The 12,238-nt window shown below is 36.6% G+C and overlaps 1 protein-coding gene across 1 annotated transcript; it reads right to left on the bottom strand.

Moving 5' to 3' along the window:
- Positions 1–2,181: 2,181 nt before the first annotated feature.
- Positions 2,182–8,436, bottom strand: tectb (tectorin beta; the record flags this gene model as incomplete). Its single annotated transcript, XM_079261168.1, has 9 exons — positions 8,361–8,436; positions 7,961–8,151; positions 5,876–6,027; positions 5,701–5,773; positions 5,471–5,574; positions 5,295–5,378; positions 4,713–4,875; positions 3,863–3,941; positions 2,182–2,222 (listed from the first exon to the last, which is right to left on the bottom strand). The coding sequence occupies exons 1-9, from the start codon at positions 8,425–8,427 to the stop codon at positions 2,182–2,184; spliced, it is 954 nt and encodes a 317-aa protein (XP_079117294.1). The 5' UTR covers positions 8,428–8,436.
- Between the last annotated feature and the right edge of the window lie 3,802 nt (positions 8,437–12,238).

Genomic DNA, 12,238 nt, shown 5'->3' with positions numbered 1-12,238 from the left:
CAAATTAGAAACGAAAACTTCCAACTGAAGAAGCTTCAACTTGAAGTCGGCTTTATTGTCTTGACACTAAAAATTAAGCAAAATACTGGTAGAGCGTTTCAACTCATATTTACTCTGTTAATAGAACTATGTAAACGATGATGTATTGTCATGTTGATAGCAGGTAAAATTTTCCTACTTCTGAGGTACAGCACATGCAGCGTTGTCTGGAGGTGAAGTTATGCAGATATGGAGGAAGGAGGCTGAAAAACTTGATAAAATTGTCAAACTTAATTCTGCAAATCTAAAAGGCTCATAAAAGCACTTTTTTTTTTTTTTTTTAGATATAAGGAGCCCAAAATGAAACATAACTATAAATGTTTTCTTTTCTAACCAATACTTTTAGTCACCGGGTTGATAGTTAGTGTTTTTTTAATGTTGCGTTTTTATTTTTTTCTAAACTTGTAAAATGTATTTCATGCTCTGTAGCTGTGAATTCCCCTCTGAGGGCTCAATAAAGTTTGCCTGTCTGTCCGTCCATCCTTCCTGCTGTTGAATTGGTAGTTAATTCAGAAACTCGGAGAAACATCCTGAACATAAAAAAGCGAGTTTCTCTTCATACTTTAAACTTTTATTACGCTTCTTGACCCATCGCAATCTCTCTTCTCCAGCAAGATATTAATCCAACTGGTCTTATTTCACTGTCACAGTAAAGACAGAAAAACATGCATGTTTCTCTTCACTTTGCATCTTTAACCATCATGCAACTGGAGAAAGTTTTTTTTTGACTCTTTTTAATTTAAATTTAGCCTCTCATGTTTAAATCCTTTACTAATGAAAACAAAAGGAGAAACAATTTGTCCACAAATAAACAATGTCTTCTGTGTGAAAACTCATAATTTAATCATGAGAAATCTAACTTTTTAACATAATTGGATGCCCTTAAAGTAGACATTCTTTCATTTTATAATATGCCTTTTCTCCCTTTTTTTTTTTTTTTTGATGAATAAAATCTGAAATATATCTTTTTGCAATATGCCACGGTTATAACCTGCTTCTTTTCCTGATCTTATCTTTAAAATTGAAAAACATCTAAACATTCAAACAACTAATGTAAGTTCACTGTGTTGACGTTAGTCTGATTTTAACATTTAATTGATCATTTCCCCGAATAAAGTTTAAAACAAATGAATAACAATCAGAGTCTTTTTTAATTAATCTTTATTTAAGCAACAAAGCAAACACTGCTTGGGCCATCACATCAGGTTATTTTTACACTGATAAATGTTTTGGTTACAAGTTGTGTTTGTGAGAAAATCAGTCATTTCGTTGACAGGAAGAAATATATTCACACTCCTTGAGTTCTTGGTGACAACTCCCCATGTGTTCTCATGAAATGACCTGATTATTGATGTTTTGGACTAAAATCTTGATACACTGATCAAATTGTGTTCATGAGAACGAGCAGAAAGATGAGTATTGAGGTGCCTGTAGTAGAGAAAAAAATAAAATGATTCAAATAAGAATTAATATTTAAGTGATATATATTTATTAAGAGCTTCAAATGTGCGGTGTAAGTACTCATACATATTTGAGAATTACATTTTTAAATGTTTGTTTATTAATTATATAAATATACATGCAAAAAGTCCTTTTGTTTTAAGTAAAGACATTTACAATGTTAGAAAAGGACATAAAAGAGCATTTGTGAAAGTCAGAATTTCAATGTTTTACAATTATTCAGTATTAACTAGATGATCTATTTTATTATTTTTTATTTAGTTTTATTCAAAACATTTCTAAATTTGTTTAATATATTTAATAATATTGTTTATATTGTGCATTACGTATTTGTAATCTTTACTCTGCGCTGGTCTGTGGATAGTGACCGAAAAGTCAGACCGGAAGTCTGTGACCCGATCCTACATAAGCAGCAAAAAATGATGGATGGATGCATAGATGGATGGATGGATAAATGAATAAATGGATGCATGGATGGATGGATGGATAGATGCATGGATGGATGGATGAATGCATGGATGGAAGGATATCTAATTTTTATGTCATTGGCTAATTTATCTATCTGCAAATTCTTTGAAGATAAATCTTTTTTAAATAGCAATAAAATTATCTCAAAGAAATTTAATTAATTTATCTAATTTCCTAATTCTTAATTTAAATCCCAATCATTATTGCATCGCTTTACGTACCTGTTATGTGTCCATGATTAGAAGAACCGTTGCCTATGAAAATAATAAAATAACAAAGCAATCGTGTAAATAATACCAAACCACTGACCACCGGCGTCTGAATAGGTGTGTTTCCATTCCACCTAGACATGCACAAAATCTAAATATCACAATAAAAACATGGTAATGGAGACACCTATATTAAAAAAAAAAAAAAACTTTAGGTGGTTTTTCCAGACTCAATATAGAATTATATCACAAAAGTGTCATTTACGCATTCCCATAGACATCATATATACATAGACACCACATCGTATCACACTGTCTATACGAGCTGACGTCTCATCGCGTCGCCATCTTGGATGGGTCTCCCATGCACCACCACTTCAACAATTTTTACCTGACCTTTTTTTTTTTTTTTACCTTTTTACCTTTCTCATAGTTTGGTTTGTTACACAGGGCAGAGATATTTTTATGATACAGATCACTGTAAAATATAAAAAACTACATGCTAAAATATTTTTATAATGCTATTTAACTAAGATGTAAGGTAGCTGCAATATAAATAAATGTATAAATGAATTTGATACTAACATGTTTGATTGTTTATTGATGCATTTGGATTTCTCTATTTTTATCTGATCAAATAAATTATTATTCAACTTGGTTCAATTTAATTCCACACGATCTGCTTTCAATATTTCGCCGGTTATTGCAACCGTATGCTGAACAAAATACGGGAATAGTTGCTGCTTTCTCTTGACTACGGTTGACTCTTTCTTTTATTTACATTTATTAATTTATCACAATAGAGATACAGTTATACAAAGTCTGAAAATAAAGTATTGTATCAAAACTGTGCAATTCAGAAGTTACCTAGAAAAACACTCGAAGAGCATAAACCTCCACCAAGGCCTCTAAAATGTTCCTGGATCCAAATGGTGATCCGGATCAACACCAAAATTAAATCGGTTCTTCCTTTTCAGATTTCCAACAAGTCCTGAAAATTTCATGAAAATCCGTCCATAACTTTTTAAATCATCTTGAACACAAACAGAAAAACAGATAAAGCCGGTAGAAAGATAACCTCCTTGGCGGAGGCAATTATGCTACCATGTAAAACTCTCTTTGTGAAACATTATTATGATATTTTTCCATAAACACCTCATAGGAGTAAAAATGTATTATTTCCATTTAGTAGATTATTCACTGTGTTAACATTATTTATCAACCAGTTGTGTAGAAAAGTGTGATGTTTGTGTGTAATATATACGCGTTGTTCCACAGAAAACAGTTATGTGGGGAAATTACGTTGACTCTGCAGCAAGACTCGAAAGTGGTGGCCCATCCAATATGGCGGTGATGTTGGTTCACTCTCCGGCGCTCAATGAGGTGTCTACGTTTATATGATGTCTATGTGCAATCAAGAAGGGCTTTGAAAAATCGTGGTACATCCTCTGCAGAGAGCAGAAAAGCCTCGAATATTGCAACATGGCAACTTTGCATACGTCACAACTCTCCAGCTGATGAGACTTTCTGAGAACTGCATCGTATGTGCGAAATAAATTTCAATGAAAACAATTTAAGTTTGTCAAAATTTTACAAATATCACTTTTATTTTTCACAAAAAATTGTAACAGAAATGCAGCTGGTGCATTTGTGACATTATTGCACAATAAATTGTTGAGAAGTACCTTTAATGTGGAACTCAGCAGTAAGGATTCCTCCATTTGGATCTACCTCTGAAGACAAACCCCTCACAGAGCATGGGCTCTTTGGAAAGACAAAAAAAACAGCTGAAATGAGCTGATTCACTAAAACAGAGTCGTTTTTAAAATACGGCTCATTTCTATCACAGGTTCTATTTAATAGATTTCATATAGATTTAAAATAAATTATATATTTTTTTAATTTAAAATGGAAAACAAGGCTATAGGGGGTAAAAACCAAAAAATGAATCACTTAAGTATCATATAACGATAAAACCTGCAACCCCAGCTGCCAAATATTACATCGGACAATATTCCACCATCACCAAGAAAACATGCCTGGAGATGAGTATGACTTTGAACCACAAAGCTCATCTTTTCTTTTAATCACATATTTTATTATTTAAAGTAGTTTTCTTGCCAAACTAAGATGCATTTCTGTGAAGAGAATGTCCCAGCTGGACATTTTACTGTTGATTGTATGGACACAACAATTCTGTCCTTCTACCATTTAAACCCTGTTGCATTGATGGACATGTCTGTTAATGGGAAAAAAGAATAATACCACTCTGACCAACATAAATGTTATGAGTTACTTCCACATGTTCCAAAAAAAATGACATTGTTTTGCTCTTTGTTTTTGCATTTTGCACATTCATTTGTAGATTAGGAGAGTAGGGACAAGAGGTGAAAGGAAGCGTGGCTTTCTTGGCTAAATGGTGAAACCATTCAACTTTTTGCTCCTTTAAAAACAGCTGAATTTGTAGTAAAAAAAAAATGTCTGCTGTGACTGGACTATCTAAATGAAAATAATCAACTTTGATGCTGTACCCACCGGCTGACAGTTGAGCCGTTCTCCATCACAGATCTGGACCTCGCAGTGAAGCCAGACAGTGGAAACCTTCTCCAGACGTTGGAAGCGGAAAGAGTTGAACTTGAACATGGAGCGGCTGTCTTTGGCATTCTCATAAATGGTCACGGTGTTGTCAGCAGAGCAGCTGTTGGAAAATAACTACTTAAAAACTTTTACAAATGGAATAAAATACCACATATTCTAGCTTTGGATTTAGTTCATATGTTAACAGGAGAGATGCCCCATATTTTCTGCATACCGATGTTATTGGCCGAAAATGTAATACCTGAAATTATCAATTTGGGTTTTCACCTTTTATAATGACACAACTTTTACATATTATATATATATATAACCCTTTAGATAAATCTCTTCTCACCCAAAATGACAAAATATAAGAGATTTCACATACAGTTTTCCAAATATTTTTGTTTGTTTGGCAAAACTTGCTCCAAAAATATGGGTATCAGTTGATATTGACATTGGAAGTTGGACAAAATACATATATCGGATATCAGTAAAAGAGCCAATTCATAGTTATCAATATTATTGCTTGTGCATTACCTGTTGATAATGAGACTCCACCTCTTCCTGTCTGTGGAGTAAGGAGTTGGCGTAGCCCAGCAGTTGTTGATCACAACTTTGAACCTGAGAAGTGAAAGATATCCCTGCAACATTATCTGATCTTATGAATGTAGTTAAATGGAAATATGATGATTTAGAAATAATTGATGACATACCTGTTACTTAAACCTTTTGCCTCAATGCCAATAAAAACCTCCGAGCCGATCTCAGACGTGTCAATCACATAGGGAGCATCCTTGGCATACAGGAACTTTGAATTCTACAAAACAGAGGCAGTTTCTTGCTTCTCATCTGCCAATCTTTTTCAGCCATTGACTCATGCACAAAATGCACATCAAGCAAGTCGCTTCCACTGGATAAGATGAACCTGCGGGCGGCCACTCACCGTGAACACGTTCATCGACAACTGTGATCTAAAAGTGCCTAAACTCCCATTGTTGACATAAACTGTAGCCACTCTGGAAAAAGCAAAGGGTTTAGTAAAAACGCTGCAAGCCACTGGGTCAGCATGCACCTCACAGAGTAGCTGTGGTTGCCTCGTGTGCTGAAGCGGTGCTTACCTCTGGCTGAACACAGCGTTATTTACCAGGTAGGCTGCTCGGTACATGCAGCTGAAGGTGTAGTTAACCGGCTGGTTTCTGACCGTTAGCGAAGTGTCGTTGGACACGATGGAGTTGTAGAAGATGTACTTGGGGTCTTTGCCTGGCATGTACTGTAGAAAATATAGATGGGGAATGTGAGGACTTATATCAAAATGTATCCTAGATCTGTAGATTATTTTACATTCATGTTCCCTGGTTTCAACATATCATGATTCTACTCCTGCTCTTTTTATCTGCACTCCTGTTTCCTCCCTCTCCTCCCACTCTGGCCTGCGACTTTGTCCTGTCTGAGCCTCTTTTTACATCTCTTTACTTCCACTCAAACTACATCATGGATTTGATCGGCTGGTCTATCAACGCAATTGATCAAATTTTCTCAACCCAAAGATCGGGCAGAGGAGAGCCTGCATGTCCTGAGGGGACGCTTCCGGCTGGATACGTTCAGGACTCATGGGCCAGATGGAGACCGATGTGTCTGGCGGTTCTGTCCTCTGAGGACGTGGAGGATGTTTACATCTTTGGATTATTGGTGATCGGGATTCTGCTGATTGGCGCTGGTGGAGTCCTGATCTACCTCAAGACCTGTGACATTTTGGCAACAACTGGCAGGCTGCCAGAATTCTGCAACGGTATGTGCCGGGCTAGCAGTGCACAGACTCTTGCATTGACCAGACTCGACCGTAAGCAGGATACCAGTCTGGCCCACACTGGTCATCTGGCCGTGGTCCCGGAGCTGGTCCGCAGTATCGATAACAACATGGAGAAGATGTCTGCTAGAATCGATGGAAATGCCCCCCCCCCCCCCATTTGGCTGTCTGGAGCTGCCTGCCTGAGATCAGCTATGGACTCAAGGCCGTGGGCAAATTGTTTTCCTCGCCTGGAACCCAAACAACAATCATATCTGGATTCGGCTTCCCAGCGGCCTTGGGCCGGCGCAACCCCCCCTGAGAACGGAAGAAGACGTGTTCACAGATGCTCTGTTCCCCCTCCTCATCTACCCCAAGCCCCCTCCCACATGACTCACCGCCTTCCTGGACTTTGTGTCTTGTTCAGTCTGTGCTTCAGTGTATGAGGTTTTTTTCTCTGTATTTTCGGACCGCGTCTTCCTGGTGTGGCCCGGAGTTACATGACCTTTTTTGCCCTCGACCCCATATAATCCTATTGTATCTCTGTTCTTATCTATTGTAAGGCAACGCTGGTATAATACCTGCATGGCCTAAGCTTAAGCTCGGTTCTGTATTGCTCTTTTGTCATGAATGTTACATGTCTGTATGTCTGACCTTGGACGAGCTGGCTTGAACTCTGAATTTTCCCTCGGGGATGAAGAAAGTATCTTTGATTTGATTTGATTTGATTGTTTTTAGCTAAACTGCAGAAGCTTGCCATCTGCGAGTTTTATCCAGAATATTCCAGTTAAGCACCGTCCTCTGAAATCATGTTGAGAGGTATATTTCAGTAGTGTTAACGATTGACTGTTGCATTGGTTCAGAGTAAAATCCTTTCTATCTTAATCCACACGAAGCCAGCGTGACATTTATGATACATACAGTTTCTGAGACATTTGCATCACTTTATGATGCAAACTTTGTTCAACACAATCTGATTTTTCTGCCCTTCAACGGACAGCAGAAAGCAGAAGATTATACTATGAGAAAGTTGAACTATGCCATGATAATGAATATTAAATATCCCTAAAAAAAATTTGATTTGATAAGTTTTTCTCTTCCGTATGAAAACTTTTTAAACAAAATCTTTCTTTTGAAAGGGTTCAAATGACTGTCGTTGCTACACATTGAAGAAAAACTCATCATGAACAAAACAAGCTCCATCTAAAAGAACCTGATCACTAACTTCTCATTAACTTAGCAGTTTATTGTACATATAGGACGTGGAGGATTTGCATAAATTATGTTTAACTAAAAGGCTTCGGACTCATGTTTCAGGATGGATCAGAATAAGCTGTAAGTCTAAAGGAGATAAAGTGTTTCTAACTCTTGAAAGTGTTTTTTTTAAGCGCCTTTTTTCTTTATTTGTTGGTCTCACCTCAGATTGCGTGCCACAGTACGAGTGGTTTTTGGGAGTTAGGTCTGGGATGATGAAGCGGTAGTAACCTGGGCTGTGTATTCCAGTATAACAGACCCCACCCAGAGACAGCTGTTCTATCTCCCAGCCATAAGGACACTCTGGGACGTTGGCAATGATGGTGTTAGGAAAACATGACACCACAACATAATCTGAAAGACACAAACATGAAACAAGATTTTTTTTAAATATTTTATTTTCTGTTAACATTTTATTTTGTGTTTAATTTTGAGAAGATACAGAATGTCTTGAGTTGCATAGAAACTTTCTTCGACAAACATATTGAATGATTGAAGTTTTTGGATCTGCAGGAGTTTTGTGATGTTAATGAGACAGAAACAAGTGTCTGTTAGTCTCTTACCTGCTTTTTGTGGAGTGCATGTCAATGCAACTGGCAACATTATTAAAAGTGCACCAAATGAAGCCATAATGTAATGCTGCAGAGAAATGTAAACAGAAATAAATAAGCAAATACTTCAAGTGAGATACAGTAAATGCACATATGTAAAGAGCGACTCACCTTTGATTTCCTGGTTGTCAGAGGATCTTCATTGCTCTTCAACAGGTTACTGTAGTCTGACTGAACAACTAACCCTAAGACAGCTCCAGGAGGGATTTTATACGATCACAGGTAAGTCTATATGGCTTTTGACCAGTCTCCTGTTTCTGCTTTTTCCCCTGGTAGGACTGGTTTAAGAGCTCTATTGTAGGACCTCTCACAAAAGGTCTCTGTGCTGCTCAGACATTGACTTTTAAATGACCACGTCTCATAGAAGAAGCACTCAGGGTGGTAAAGTCTGCTAGAGATGGCTCAAAAGAAAATTTTTAATTTTCTACTATACTCAAAAAACTTGAATTTTACATGTACAGTAAATCCCAGTCTTCCTAAAGTTAATAAGCGTTATCATGGTGCCAGTAAAAGGCAAGACATACATTTATCTTTGGCTCAATATTGATAAAATATACAAAATGATACGATATGATATGCCTGGTTGCCCTTATAGAGGCTCATAGTAGCTGCTTATAACCCTATAAACCCTATAAAGCCAAAACATTTACCACCAAACGTTTTGCATCACTTTATAGTAAAAACTCAAAATTATGTTGAACACAGTCTGATACCTGTCTTTTATCCCCTGAAAGATACCAGGAAGGGGATAATTTTGACATATTATGTGGTAATATATATTAAATGTTTCATTTAAGGGTCAAATAAAGATCTCACATTCAAAGAATTGGACTTTTCTTATCATTTTTTCATGAATCAGACCATAAAAGATTAAAAACAGTTTGTGAAAATGTTGGCATATCATTTATAAAATTGTAGACAACACAAGTAGCCCAAGGTGCGACTTTGTGCTCAAAACTGATGAACAAGTAAGGTCTTAAACAAATAACTAAAATCTTTTTAAAAATTCAATAATTTATTTTCTACGTCACATAATCCAAAGGGTAGTGAGGAAGCTGGAGTGTATGGCAGCAATCATCAGGTGAGAGGCAGGGTACACCATGGACAGGTCACCAGTCCATCGCACATCTTTAAAAACAGTATTCAGATGCAGGTTTCGGCAGAATAACAGGGATTTGTAGAAGACCAGAATACATAATCAGAAATGTCAGGAAGTCAGAAAAATGACTTAAGGGATCAAGAGGATGTAGCCAAATACAAACACCTGATAAGTAACACATTTACTGCTGCATTCCCATGTCAATCAAATGTTGCAGGAAGCTGGAGCCTGTTCCAGCAATCAGTGGGCGAGGACCGGGGCACCCTGACAGGTCACCAGTCCATCACAGGGCCAATCTTCACATCACACAGTACAAAATACTAGTCCATATCAGTCAACTTAATAAGATAAAAATCCAAAATAGGTTGATATTTCGTGTTTTTATTTGTTTAAGACACCCTACGAGACACAATTTTCAGCCAAAGAAAGGAACAAAATCAAAAAGAGAAAGCCTGGCCAGGGACAGCAGCTGAAGGCTGGCTCTTTGGGTTCATCCAGGGTATTTAGAAGTGTTTTTTTTTTTTTTTTCTATGTCCTTTTGCTGTCAAAATAACAAGTAAAGTAAAGTTAATAATGGCTATTGTAAGAAACACGCATGAAGGTCCGAAAACACATTTAGATATCACAGATATTTTTTCAACATTTAAGGTAAAATGCCAAATATAGGCACCTGCGTTTTCCATCTTTGTCCTCTTGGCCAAATAGCATGAACCATTCAGGAACAGTAAACCACTTAGGATGCTAAACAGAGAAAACAAGCATGTATAGGTACCTTAAAACGTGATGGTTGCACAGATAAGAGCTGGCATACACAGTCACTAGTGTACTAAAGAGGAGGCGATGGGCCTCTGGTTTGCAGCAGGAAGCTATCAGGTTCCTCACAGTCTGGTAGAAACAACTTTTGTCTCATCTGCCTTTCTGAAGCATGTGAAATGTCTGTTTTCCTCACCTGCAGAAGTCATTCTGGTTTGTATCTCTAGTGCTCGATAATACAGTTTTATTCCATGGGTCTGTTCGTTCTGATGTAAATAGTCTATCCATTCATATATTTCCTACTTTACCAGACCACATTTGTTTAGAAAATTACACAAAAATTTAGATTTGTCACAAAAACAAAACTTTGTTTCAAGCTCTGATTGAAAGTTTTTCTCACAGCAACAAAACTGACTCGCTAATGGTTTAATGATGAGCGCCGTGAAAGAGGACAAAAAGAGGTGAGACAACAATGTTCTTTATAGGATGAGTCGAGTCACCCTGCAGATGATGGGGCAAACTGCAGACAATTTGCATCTAAATGGAGCCACAGGGGAATTCACGATGGTTAGACTGAAGAAGATACAGATCTAAATACGGGTACAGAGGTAGCTAGCATTACAGCATCTGCTGATGCTAACAATTAGGAGTGGAAAGATGTCTCTGTGTTACGCAACCGCAGTCTCTATTCCAAGAAACGTGCTGGAAGAGAAACACTGCCTGTGTTCATGTGTCCCGTCGGAGCTTTAAAGGGATAGACCCAAACTCTAAACATGAGTTTTATAGTTGTTAGGTGAAAAAACAGACAGCCAACAGGTTGACTTTAGTCTCCAGTCAGATCGGGAGAAATATTAAAAATTGTGTTTTGTTGCCTCATTTTCTGTGCAGGTAGATTCAATTCAATTCAGCTTTGTTTGTACAGCATCACTTCACAACAATGTCATCTCAGGGAACTTTACAGAAATCAGTTTGGGTCGATTTATTACAACTAGTCGAGTTCAGGAAAAGCAACAGACTGCATCGAATCTCGACTTTGATCCAAACCCCCATCCTGAGCATAAACCAGGCATTTCCTAAAATATGGTAAAAATATAACTCAAATTAAATTTCTTTTTCATTTACATTATTCCTGTTAAATCTAAATAATATTTACTATTTGACCCAATATGCCTCACACAATGGACCTCATTCTTATTTTTTTAAATGAACAAATAAATAAAAAATAAAAATAAATTTTAAAAAAAGCAACAAAAGATAACTTTTCATTTTGGAAAACATTGAGATTTATTCTTGATATTGAGCAGGTATAGACATTTACAGGTACATACATCTTTACGCACACAAAGAAGATTTGTATAAAGCTTTTGTATAAGCTTTATCGAACTTAGATGCACAAAGTAGTGCTTTTCTCTCACTTTACACAGTATGAAATGACAAATTTGGAAACATACATGTCTTTATACACATAATATATACATAATAAATAGCTTTAACATTTAGTCAGATGTTAAAGTTTGGGTACTTGACAGGTCCAGCTTGTTCGGTCTGGCTGGTAGATAAAATCCCTCCTGAAAGGCAGGAAAACTAAAGTCAGCTTTTATTATTCAGTTTTCTCCAAAATAATCAGCACATCTGTCAAATTAAAGTACTAAATAATTTAAAAAAAAAAAAAAAACATACTAAAGCGGAGAGAACAAACTGAATTGGAATAACTTGTCATGATGAGTGAAAAAATTTAGGATTTAAACATTTAATTTATTATACAAATGATACTTAATGGTTTATTAGAATTTAATTACAACTTGGTTTCTCATCTGTTCCCGAATCAAACCAATAATTAGCACTTTTTTTTTTCAGCTTTCTTATTCATCTCCGTCTCCCATGTGGTTTTATACATAATTGTGTAAAATTACCACAGCTTTAAAGTATTAGCATGGAGGGTGCTCTGACAGTTCTTTAGCTGCATGATCATTGGCAG

This window comes from Telmatherina bonti (assembly GCF_933228915.1).
Source record: "Telmatherina bonti genome assembly, chromosome: 21".
Lineage (NCBI taxonomy): Eukaryota > Metazoa > Chordata > Actinopteri > Atheriniformes > Telmatherinidae > Telmatherina > Telmatherina bonti.
This window is presented reverse-complemented; position numbering and strand designations above follow the sequence as displayed.